The 12,746-nt window shown below is 46.2% G+C and overlaps 1 protein-coding gene across 3 annotated transcripts in view; it reads left to right on the forward strand.

Annotated features, from left to right (window-relative positions):
- The first annotated feature begins 5,151 nt into the window (after positions 1–5,151).
- ZDHHC20 (zinc finger DHHC-type palmitoyltransferase 20) overlaps positions 5,152–12,746 on the forward strand; it is a 48,569-nt gene continuing 40,974 nt past the window's right edge. Inside the window, exon 1 of one of the 3 annotated variants that reach the window (XM_035542364.2) lies at positions 5,152–5,385. In XM_035542364.2, coding sequence (XP_035398257.1) covers positions 5,268–5,385 — 118 coding nt within the window. In that variant the 5' untranslated portion in view covers positions 5,152–5,267. The remainder of the gene's footprint in view (positions 5,386–12,746) is intronic. The other 2 variants (XM_035542365.2, XM_035542366.2) reach the window with 2 other exon arrangements.

A 12,746-nucleotide genomic window follows, 5' to 3' on the forward strand; every position in this document is an offset into this window, starting at 1 on the left:
ATTATGTGGCACCTTATCTACTTCGAAATTTACACTACTGGAAGGAGAAACGTTATTAAAAACTTTCTGTGTCTCTCTTAAATAATGCACACGAGGTAATTCCTAGAGCAACAGGAGCTGAGTCACAGGATAAATGATTATATTCACTGCTGAAAAGGAATGATACCAAAATGCTCTGCCACTGGTTTTAGAAAAGGAGATTTCAAAAGAAAAGGAGACTATTTAAATTATAGGTCCTGAAGGTGAAAGAAGCAAAGTTCTTTTAAATGCTATGCCAAAGAAGTATAATTTAGGAGACATGAATATGACTGAACAGAAGGATGCTAGGAAAGCAAGGAATAAATCAATGCAGCTGAAATTAAATGTTTCAAATGCTGTTTGAGCAAAACAAGATCCAGTTCAAACAAGGGCAACTAATCACTCACAGTTAATGTATACAAGATTACACAAGCTGTACTGGAATGGGAAGAGCAAGTATTTACACCATCTCATTTGGTTTTATGCATATATCAGAAACATGAAGCCTACAAAAAATGGATTTTTCTGTTATTACCAGGAGCAAATAAATAAGATTCCCAATGAGCCACATGATTACTTTGCATCAGCCTCCACCTAAGAGGCTGCCGGGATGCTTTTGCTTGTGGCTGGCCTGTTCCTGGAATTTGAGATGAGCTACTCTGAGAGGAAAAAATACAGAAGCAAAATGGAGATGAAGCTATTGTAGATGATGAGTGCTAGATAGCACAGTGAGAAAGTCTGAAAAACAGGAGTGTTTGCAGTGTTTTGCTGTAAGGCACCTTTCAAAAGGATAGCAAATGTTGCTAGTTGTACTTAAAAAAAATTGTTGTAAGGGGTGATACAGTAATTTACAGTGCAGTAAATTTTGCCACCTGGTCCTGCGAAGCTGTACAAACTGTTAATAAACAGACCAACAAACCTCTGGAAGAGATGAGTGAGGTGAGAATTCTCAGTTGCTGCTCAGATTCCCAGAACCTGCTCCCAAGTGTCATCACTTGTCCCTCACCACACGTGTGACAGCTGACTTTGCACTAGCTGCAGTGCTGTGGGTTGAGGCCAAAGAGGCCTGCAGTGATTTCTAGCAGAGCATGCTTCCATCCTGCTTGGCATCTATTCAAGGAATTGGTTTCTGCCTAGGAAGTCCTTGTAGATGCATCCCAGATGGCTCTGAGAAGTGGAAGATGTTACTCCCTGTCAGCTGTGCCAAGGGGTTCCTTGTGCAATGCAATTCCTTGGGTGGGGGCAGGCCATCTGGGACAGGCAGTCCCTCCCTGCTGCCTCACAACCTTGTTTGATTCAGTTCTACTTCACTTCCTCTCAGGATGGAAAAGCACTACGCAGAAATGTTACTGGACAATAGCTGGTCAAAAATCTCTCCTCTCCTAGGTTTATACAGCTGTCACTGGCTTCCCATCACAGCTAAAGCATCTCTCTGACGCAGAACAGATACAGCATCCAGGCACAGGAGCAATTCTGCTAAGACCATGTCACAGCTTCCAGCTTTGCCGGTGGCTTTGCCGGTGTCAGACTTCTTCAAAATCACATGCAGGATATTTCTGCAGCTCTGTACTGAAACACATTGAAAGATGTTCCTTAAGCACACAATTGACACCCATGGTAATGGGTGAATGCAGAGTTACCACAAGTGGGGAAGAGTGCGTTAGAGAAGGTCATGTTGGATCACCTCATGTCATTCCCAGCATGGTGAATTTTTTGCTTGTGAAGCCTGTTTGTATTAGCAGCTGTGCTTCTTAATCTTCCTGTTAGGAGGTATGCTTATTGTAGGACAGGTTTTTGTGATTCTTATTCACTGCTGCTTATCAAGGGTCACAATATCATGAAAGTTGTGGGAGTGGGCATGAGAGTAGTGTCAGTGGACAGTAACAGCCAGCCACAGGCATGGCAAGCTTAGTAAAAGGTATTTGTAGCTTTACCTCACAGGTCCACCTTCCCTCCCTTTAGACTGCAGGCTTGAGAGTACAGTGTTTATTCATTGAATGATACACTACTAAGAAACTGATAGAGCAATTAAATAGTTAAAAGCACACACAACAATAAAACTAATTATCATTCTTAAATCTTACAGATTACACCCAACCACTACTGCATTACACTCCTATCCCTCTTCCCTCTCCACTACGTCATGGTGATATCAGGGTTCAAGCCCACTCCTCTTCATGCCACCTTCCCACACCAAGTCTTCTGGGCAGGCATCTGAAGGAGGCCAGCAGGATTATCCAAGAGGCTTCCCTTTGGTGTCCTGAGTTTGGGTCTACAGGTCAGCATGCCTACAGCGTGGAGGCGTCCATGCTCCTACCGTGATCTCCCTCTGTTGAAGACTGGGGCTCCCAGTCTGCCTTGTTCCCACTGATGTGGCGATACTGTGGACCACAGGGCTTAGCAGAAAGCTCATGCTGTGAAATTGTTCATTTCTAACTGTGATTGATTAAACTTAAGGTCTTACTATATGTACCTTGTAAATCAGGTTCCCACAGCCATTCACCTGAGACATTCAGTAAGCTAATGCAAGGTTTTACATCCCACTCTCCTCCTTTAATAAATCCACAAGCCACCATCCCGTCGTCAAAGAACCATCCTGTTGCCAAGCTGAAAATTAGTACCACTCACCTGTTGACCTTCATAACATAGGATCTCTGCTGCATTGTCCATGAGAAAGGAATTAACTCTTCCCAAAAAAAAGCGTCTAACCACTGTTCCAGTTGCCAGCAGTCATGTTTGGTACAATAAACAGCCAGAGATGCTGCTCAATTTAATGCCTGAGAGGTATTTTCCTTTGGATTGGCAGTCACTTTTGCCATCTGCCTCTTTTGGCTATCCCAAGTGGTTATCATTGTCACTGCAACAGATAACCACCCAAAATTTGTTATTGAATTACTTTGTATGGGAATCAAAATTCCTCCCATTTTCCTTAGGATAGCTGAGAGCATTTCAGTATCAAACAAATTTAGGACCTTTAAATGTCAGATGTGCCCATGCCTTCTATACTGTTTCCACAATGTACGCCAGGCAGTCAGGATGCCAGGCAGTCAGTATAGAAGAGGCAGACTAAACATATTCTAGAGAAATTCATTTCTGACATTCCAGTTCACAATTTCATCTCATATATTACAGGATTAATACTAATTTTTGTTGGGATATGCTCAGTGGCCCAAACTAACCTGCACCATATGTAGGCTGATATAACTGTGGCCCTATTTGGTTGTAATGCAGACAGAAATACAGAATCACAGAATGGCTGAGCTTGGAAGGGGCTTCTGAAGATCATCCGGTCCAACCCCCTGCCAAGTGGAATCACCTAGAGCACATTGCACAGGATGGCATCCAGGCGGAATTTGAATCTCTCCAGAGAAGGGAACTCTACAGCCTCTCTGGGCAACCTGTCCCAGTGCTCTGTCACCCAAATCATAAAGAAGTTCTTCCTCACACGGTGATGAAACCTCCTGTGGTTCAATTTATAGCCATTACCCCTTGTCCTATCACTGGCCACCACTGAGGAGAGTTTGGCCCCATCTTCTTTGCATTGTCCCCTCAGGTATTTGTAGAGGTTAATAAGATCCCCCCTCAATCTCCTATTCTCTAAACAGGCCCAGCTCGCTTACTCTTTCCTCACAGGACAGATGCTCCAATCCCTTCATCATCTTCGTGGCTCTACGCTGGACCCTCTCTAGAAGTTCTACGTCCCTCTTGTACGGGGGAGCCCAGACCCGCACCCGATATCCCTTCGGTCGGTTTAGGTCAGCCCTGGTGATGTCCAAAGGCCCGGGGCCTGCCGGTGCCCGCGGTCGCCACCAGGTGGTGCCAGTGCCCCGCGGGACGGCGATGTCGTGTGACAGCCCAGCGACAGGGCGAGGGGCAAGGGCACAGACTGAAGCACAGGGGGTTCTGGCTTAATATAAGGGGGCGCTTCTGTACTGTGAGGTGACAGAGCACTGGGACAGGCTGCCCAGAGAGGCTGTGGGGTCTCCTTCTCCGGAGATATTCAAAACCCACATGGATGCCATCCTGCACGGCGTGCTCTGGGTGATCCTGCTCGGCAGGGGGTTGGACTGGATGATCTCCAGAGGTCCCTTCCAACCTCAACCATTCTGTGACTCTGTGATTCATAACGTGGCTGTGCAATGTCACATTGGGACATTTCTCCAAAATGCCCAGCTGCCGGCCGCAGGTTGCGTTCAGCAGTTTTATCATCTGAAACCACGCAGAAGAGCACCTTCTTATTTTGGAGATAAATGGGGATTTTGCCATGTCACATGCCGATTCCTTTCAATCTCAGGATTCTACCAATAGTGAGGCTGCAGTGAAGCTAAAAATTTTGTACATTAAAAATGTCAACATTAAAGAGAGTTGGCATTAAATAAAGTTGATTCCTGCAAAGCAATGCAGCTGAAGAAATGCATTTCTGGAAGGTCATGGTAGGGCCCACATTTTAGAGGCATTAACTGAAGTTTGGCAAATAGTCTAGTAAGTTCTTTATAAAGAAACACTGTACTTAGCTGTACTCAACAAGCCATTAGAGCCCCACGAGCACGCTGACTGTGTCAGCACGAGGTCTGGTGCAGCACCGGGTGTCATGGTCTGGACCCGTCCTTCTGCATGACTGCAGGGACAGACCCACACACAGGGACGGGGCTGCCACCAGCCTGCAAAAAGCACAAAAGAGCTGCAATGAGATTTAAGGTTGGGGTTTCAGCTAGAGGAACACGCCACCAAGCAGCAGACTTGCTGATGCATGACCGCAGTGTCCATGAAACATCGCACACCGGTTACGGTTCAGACTGCTGTTCTGCAAGCCTGACATCTAATGAGCCCACTTTTACGAGACGCTGTCGAGATGCTGTGAGGCATGAAACCTCCTTCAGCGACTCCTCCAGCCTACGAAGCCCTACAACCAAACCCACCATCCCCACTCAACACCTCCGGGTCCTGCAGCCGAGCGCCCCGAGCACCTCTGCGACCCCTTTTCCCCACAAGTTCTTTATTAACTGTTTAAAGGGGGCACACCTCGGGGCAGGAGGGGGGGATGTAGGCAGCTTTTAGGGGGGCTCGCAGCCCGGTGAGGGAGGCGGCGGAGCTCCGGGGCCGCCCATCGCCCGCCCACTGCGGCCCGCCCAGGGCCTGCCCGCGCCGCCCGGGGCCGGCTCCGCAGCGGCGGCCGTTGCTGCAGCCGCCGCCGCCGCCCGTGCAGCGCCGCCGCCGATGCCTCCTCCTGTGGGGGCTCGGCGAGGAAAATGGCGCCGTCCCACGTCCTCAAGTGCTGCCAGAAGGTGCTGGCCTGGGTGCCCGTGGCCTTCATCGCCCTGGTCGTGGCCTGGTCCTACTACGCCTACGTGGTGGAGCTGTGTGTGTGTGAGTGCGGAGAGGGAGGGCAGGGAGGGCGAGGGGATGCCGGCCGCCCGCGGGGACCCCTCGCCTCCCGCCGCCCTCACGGGGCCTCTCCCCGGCGCTGCGGAGAGGGGGCAGCCCCGGAGGGGTTCCTTTTGCCCCGGAGGGGGGGTATTTTCCCTCCCGGAGGGGAAGCCCCCAGCCCCGGGGGGGCGGGCAGCGGAGCCGGGTTTACCTGTTGCCTCTGTGGCGGAGGGCGGGAGGGGGGCTCGGCGGGGCTCTGCCCGCCCTCAGTCGCCTCATGGCGGCGGAGGCCCGACGGGGGGACGGGGCACGGCGTTTGGGGACAGGAGCCTCAGGGGGACGATGAGGGGCAGAGACCCCATCCCCGGGCTCCGGCAGCCCCCTTTAGGATCCCTACCGGAGCCGTGGGGGGATCCATGCCCCTCACAACTCCTGCCGCCCGGGAGAAGTTTCCCCTTCTCGTTCCTATTTCGATTATTTGAAGCCGATCCGGAACTTCCTCATGTACCACATAACTACTTGAACACGTCTCGTTGTACTCCCTTCGCCCCTTCTAATGAACAGTCCCGGACCCCGCTGTCATTGAGGTGTACAGAGGCTGGAAACATCCTCCCTAAGCGGGATTTGGGGCTTAGGGGATTGTCAGGCTGCGTCAAGGCTTGTGGTGGTAGGGTTCGGCGTTATGTAAAGCTTATTTGTAGTCAGTGTCCATCAGGATGATATTTACCCTTTTCTGGCTTTAGGAGGAACTTAAAGTCTGATTCAGGAGGATATTTACCTGTGCAGGAGAAATGCAAAAATACAGGGATACACAACCAGACTTGTTGAACCAGGACTGTTTTAAACTGCGTGCATAGGTGTGCTAGTGGCTTTGGGTCCTTACACTTATCGCTGTTCATGTAAAATAGTTGCTTTGGTAGCCCTAAACTTGTACAGATATCTGGCCTTTAGAAATAATCAAGGTGTTGGGTGGGGTTTTTTTGGTCCGCAGTACTTAGTTTTTGGATAACTTTTGGATAATACTGTGGTTTGGAGGGCATGGGTGGTTGTTACAGTAGTCCTGAGGGGGGCTATGTGGGTTATATACTTACATTTTACAGTTGTGATTGAAGTCTGACTGTTCCGGCAAAAGGCAGGGCTATGTGTTTCTTCTCATAAAAAAATGAACAGAAATTCAAGAGACGAAGTGACTTGCCCAGGGTCTCATTGGTGATCTCTGGCTTAATCAGGGACAGGACCTCGATCCCCCAAGTCCCAGCTCTGTTTCTTGATCACAGAGTGGGTCAGGGCTGGTTGCTGGTGAATCATTTTCTTCAGAAAAAAGTCTTTGACCCTGATCTTACGGAAGACCTTCGCAGGCATAGAGGGCTGCAGAGAGTCCTGCCAAATTCAGCACGGTTTCGTTTGTGTAAAAATTATTGAAAGGGCTGGTTCCTGTTTATGTGAGAACTTTCACATCTATAAATCTGGTTTCTAGACGTCTGGCACTTCTTGCTCACAAATCAGCTTTATTTTTAATGTCTGCAGATGCAGGCTATTAAGAGAAAGTGGTCATTTAGTAAGAAAATTACCTATTGATTTTTATTGCTGTCACTGACAGCAGTTGTTAAATGTCAAAATGGTACTTGGTGACCAAGATTTGTTTTTCTGTGAGCTTTTTTTTTCTGATTGATTTTTTTATTATTTTTAACCTTCTGTTGAATTTTCTTTATACTTTTGATGAAAGGTCAACTCCTCAAGGAAGAGGAAAGGTATTTTTTCTGAGCCTGTTTGTGGTTGAGTCTCTCCCTTGCCCCCCCCCCAGCTCTTTCCTTCCCCTTTTTTGGCTTTGCTATTACGCTGCATTTGAGTTCAAACAAGCACAGAGAGGATTTATAGCAAAACACAGGATTTTCTGTTTCTTTTGGCAGGTATGTTTACTTTCTCCCCGTGCTCCATATGTTTTATTTTGGCTTGAAAACTACTGCAGTGTGTACTGTGAAGAAGAGCTAGGATGCAATTAATGCGCTGCTAATGAATGAAGTGACATTGGTCTCTGCAGATGTGCCTATACAGCAGGCGCAGAAGCAGGGCTTTATGTCTTGTTGCACTTCTGTGGCTGTCTTTAGCAAAGGGCACAATATGCAGCTGATGTGTGCCTGGGTAAAGGAAAGACAGAAGAAGGAAAGTTTTAGAAAAGAGGAAACAAAATAGAAAAAAATGTGTAAAGACTGAGTAATACAGAAATTGTAACCACACAGACACCAGTGTTTTTTTTGTGTTTTTTTTTTCCAAGGTTATTCATAAAGGTTGGGTAATTATTAAGATGTGAAGCTTACAAGGAAACAGGAAGAAAGAAGGCCTTTGTTCCCTCCAACTATTTCTTTCATCCTGTTTGTTTTCCTCCTTTGAGTCCCTGCTCATGTATTAAAAGTTAAACATATGTATTCAGTTAGTAGGTGTAGTAGGAAGGCAAGTGTAATGTAGTATCAGAAAATATTCTTAATAATCAAAGTAGAAGATGGTGTAGTAAATCGGGGTTGCTTCTTCTATCCCATCACTCTCTTTTCCTTTCAGTTTTGCTTCCCAGCACTGCTTGCCCCACGCTTCTCCACTAGGACATTCCCCTACTGCTCGGTGTCCTGTGATTGGTGTCTGAAGGACTCAGGCTTACTCTGTAATTCACCACCAGTATGCATTTACTTGGTTATGCCTCTTCTACAACTGTTAATTATGTTACTGACGTACAGCCTGTGAACACCAAGGAGGAATGGTATGGGTAAGATGAAAGGAGGCTCTCAGTATGAACTATTCTGTTGTTTTCCTCCCCTAGAAACGTTGTTGTATTTCTCCGAAGCGTTGCTGCAGTATCTGGGTGAACGCTGGCCGTTTTAGAGCCCTGTTGCTGTGTAGTTGTGATCCAGCTGGTAAGCTAGCCATTAAGCTAACGGAAGGGTGAAAATGCCCTTTTCTCACCAAATGGATAGAAGCGAGGGAATGTCAGCAGAGTGGGAAGAACTGTGAACACAGAACTGAAGGAAGTGCAAAAGGCTTGTGGCCACATCTCATTCAGGTTTTCTTTAAACGCGTTAAAGGAGAAAAACATGAATGAATGCTTTCTTACTCGATTCTTTTTTCTTTCTGCATGTAACTTGCAGGGAAACTTGTAAGAAAACACACCTAGAAATACGCATGGGTGGTTGTAAAATAGCTTTTCATTAGTCTAAAACCACTTCTTCTGTTCTTTCTTGTTATCAAAACATGTTTTGCTTTTAACATCGCTTTTGCAAACAATGGCGTTATTATGTTGTTAGTGAATTGAACCGATTGTTTCTGGTTGCCACATCCCCTCAGAAGCTCAGCGTGAGCAGAGCTCTTCTCTTGGGGCTCGTTTTCACTTCGGGCGGACTTGCATCTCGTTACCTCTCCCTCCATCCTCAAAACCTTTTTGTGGGTGAGCAGCTGTAATACAGACTGGCCAGACCAGGGTCAGAAGTCGCTGTTTTGACGTTTGTAGTAAAACTTAGTGGGTAAAACCAGCCTGTTTCATACAGACAACCCTTTTACTGAAGCACTGGCAGAATTCGGTAGTGCTGAGAAAAGATGTTAACTTTGGCTGAGTTTTCTGCAGATCGTAACTAAGGTTATTGGCTGGTTTTACATATAAAAACAAAAATCTCATTAAGGGTAGCATTTTACTGCTCTAGCTAAAACTGTATGTTCTGAGAACTCAGCCCAGAAGAGCCAGGACTAGTTACAAGGAGAATGGCTTGGTTTAGGAACCTACTGGTCTTTTATAAATGTTTCTGTGCCTTAAATTCCTCAAAGCCTGGAAAATTGAGATTTTTGAAAGCTGTGGGAGTAATTAGCTTTGTGTACTTCCATAGCATCTACTTGCAGAGCAGTTTGCTTTTTTTAATGCAATGTAATGTCTAATGTGTCTAAAATCTTGGCAAACAAAGCAGTCTGTAATTTGGGATTCATAACTTGGTGCTAATGGTACAAACTTAACTGGTTATTCTGAAGGCTGCAGTGGCCCTTTTAAGGAGGGAGATGGCTCTGATTTCCTCAAAGCACCGTCAATATGAGAAGCCCTCGGTGATCTGTTGTAACGCTCCCATTTGAAGAGTCTGTTGCACACAGAGGGAAGGTAATTCCATCTGCCTCCTCAGGAAGAAACCAAGAAGAAATCTCTTCCCAAAATCTGACTGCAGTAGTTAGCAAGCAGTGGCAATGTGGTGTAAGCAGCAGCAGCTCAGTAACTTCTGATTTCTGCCCACTGCAAAAGCGAAAGTATCAGCACTACACTACAGCGTTGGCATGTTAGGCATGCAAATTCGTTCCCGGAGGAACAGGGGGTTCCTCTTCAGGAGAATGAACAGCTAATTAAACACGTCGGATCATTAGTAACAGTTAACTGTGCTTATGTGCCTCTCTTGCGAATTTCAGAATAAGGAAATTAAAATGCCGTGGACACACTGGGTTCTGTTGTGGTGTCTTGGCTCAGGCACGCGGATTGTCGTCTGAAACGAGAACCTCTCCTGTTGTTAGGAATAAGTCGGATTCCTGCCGAGGTGCTCAGGCTGGATACAGATGTGTTGGAAAACTGGATGCTTAGCTTGGGCAGCAAGATTATCAAGCTGCTTATTTGGTGCTTTGCACTGCATTGGTCATCTTAGTTTATAGGGCTGGGTGGGCACGTGCCCTTTATATGGTATGAAATCTGCTCTCTGGGCAGTCCTCTAATGAAAAAACCCTTCCACGAGCAGCGGCGCTAGCTCAGCCTGGTTTCTTGGGACATTGTCTTTGCTCTCTGCTTTCCCAAGTGCTGCCCACGGAAGGGCTCCACCCTCCTCGCTGCCAGCCCCGTGCGGTGCCTGGCCCCAGCCCTGCATTGTCACTTGTGTTGCCGAGCCGTGCCCCTGGGTTTGGTCCAGGTGTGCAGGGAGCGGCCAGAGGCCGGGCACGAAATGAGGATCTGAGCTCAGAGCTGCCACGTCCTGACAGGGAGCACCAACTTCTCTCCTCTACCTTTCCAGCCATTCTGGTGGAATTTGCTGCTGTCCACTTAGAGTTATCCTAGCAAATTAAAAACTCACCTCTGTTTTTAATTAGGGGTTTTACTTCGTCACTTACTGGTGTGCCAGTCTTCCTACAAGATGCTTTGAGATAAAAGGGCCAGAATATCAAGAGCGTGCTTTCAGCAGACAGTAATTAATTTGAGGTCACTGACTCTGCGTACCGTGAACTTCAGGTTCTGCTTGAAATTTAAACAATTAAAACGTTGTTCTCTAGCAGCTCGTATTCTTATGACTTAATGGAGACGTGCGTTCTGTAATCAAAGGATTTACGGCGTTACAAAGATGGATATCGGAGCTGAGCTCTTCATACACCTGTCGCAGGTGCAGCACTCAGGTGGCAACGTACCTGCCTTCACGTCTGGAGCTTGAGACTGCCCGTGATGGAGAGCAGGGATGGGAGGCATCCCAGCTGCCTGTCGAAACTTGTGCCTGTAAATGCTGAGGGTTTGTTGGGTTCCTGTTTAACCCAATCGATACATCCGTGTTCGTCCAGCTCTTTTCATTCAGCACTCCTCTTGCAACTGGTAAGAATTCCTGCTGTTTTAAGATGTATTTTCATTCCCAGTGTTACAAACACCTTTCCTGAAACGCTTTTTATGGAGTTTTCAACTCAGCTCAGTTGTTAAACATCTCCCCATTGTGTACGTGTGATGTTTATTAGAAACATTTGACAAGTAAAGACAGGCCTCTTTCCTGCATCAGCTGCATCTCCACCAAGATGAATCAGGTGTAAGAGGAGCAATGAAACCATAACAAAAACATCTGCTCTTTTAGCCAGTTCCCCAACATCATTCCTTTCTGCTGTCAATAAACTGTTTTCTGTAGGGTATGTTTAGCCCCTCCTGTCCTGTGCCAAGCAAAAAAAATGGGCCTTCCCCCCTCTTCCTTTGTGGAATGCCTCCTCTTGTAACTTTTGACTCTCTCTTCTTATCTGTGCTAAAAATCGAGTTCCTCCTCTGCAGCATATCAAGCACCTGCTTTTCCTTTCTTTCTAAAGACCACATGGCTCATCAGTTCCTTGTTCGTGTTCCCTTTCGACTATTTAAAGTGTCTTATGGGTACAGGATTGTCAGAAAGGATCTGCTCACAAGATCGTTAGATCACGAGAGCAGCATGCCTTGCCTCTGCAGTTTCTGTAATGCTCTCTCTGCTGCTATATATGGTGCAGCATTGCCTTAAATCTGAGCCACGAAACCATTTTAATCATATGATTAACAGAGAGATCAAGTGAGGTTTCTATGCCAGTTTTTTTGTTTGTGGTCTTTGGGTTGTGCATCCTGTTGTCTGTTTGTCTCCAGAGTGGGGAATTCTTGTGAAGCAGTAAGCAGTGCTACTTTTTCCATCTTTTTAAGCTTCTATGGTACAAAAAAAAATTAGAGATGTAAGTAATAACTCATCTGGAATTAGGCAAGCTAATACTGCAGAGAGAAAGAAACAATTCAGATTAAATGGGAAGTTGAGAGGAACAGATTTGTTTGAAGTGAACTAAACCAAGTTATAAGCTGGCTTGCAGTTGTCTGTGGTAGGCTCAAAACTGGCATGAAATGCCTCAGCTATTGTCTCTAGTTGACGCGCATGCAGAGAATTTGTTATTGTACCGTTCTTCTTGGCAAGCAGTCAGTGCTTTTGCATTTGTCAAATCTGGATTAAAAAAGCAGAGAAGCAAAACCCATTTCCACAGTGCTGGGATAGGTGGTACCTGAAGGCTTTCACAGCTCTGGGGTTGGGGCATGGGATTTTCCTGGGCATTGCCCAAAACAACAGAATTTGGTTTCTCTTCTGGAAAATCCTGTGTAACTAACATGCAAGTTTGGTTGGTTGTTCTGGCTTGGTCTTGTTTAATAATGTCTGGAAAAGGATGCAAGTTGCACATAGGATTTTTTGTGGAGGTATTTTCTGTGTGCATATTTTTCAGTTTAACATATTACTCCTTAAGTTTCACCTTTTTATTTAAAAAAAAAAAAAGCTTGAGTTCAGCCAAATAATTACACACAAAGCTAATACTTGCTGTGTTGCAGGGTAGATTCCTGCTGGACTACCTACTGCACAGGATAGGCTTGAACTTTTTAAATAATTTGTAATTTAGACATATTTAAGAAAGGAAAGCATGAAGACAGTTGAGCACTAGATTATCTTCTCTCTTTTGAGTGGCTATTTTCTACTGAGGTTCTCAAACTTGTAACAAAAAAAAAGGCAAAAAGGTGGTGCTGCTTTATTTTCCGCATCCCACCCCCCAGACAAAAAAAAAAAGTGTTTTAGGAATGTTTAAAGCGAAACAGGTATTAATTTCAGTGGAGGCTG

This window comes from Cygnus atratus, chromosome 1 (genome assembly GCF_013377495.2).
Source record: "Cygnus atratus isolate AKBS03 ecotype Queensland, Australia chromosome 1, CAtr_DNAZoo_HiC_assembly, whole genome shotgun sequence".
Lineage (NCBI taxonomy): Eukaryota > Metazoa > Chordata > Aves > Anseriformes > Anatidae > Cygnus > Cygnus atratus.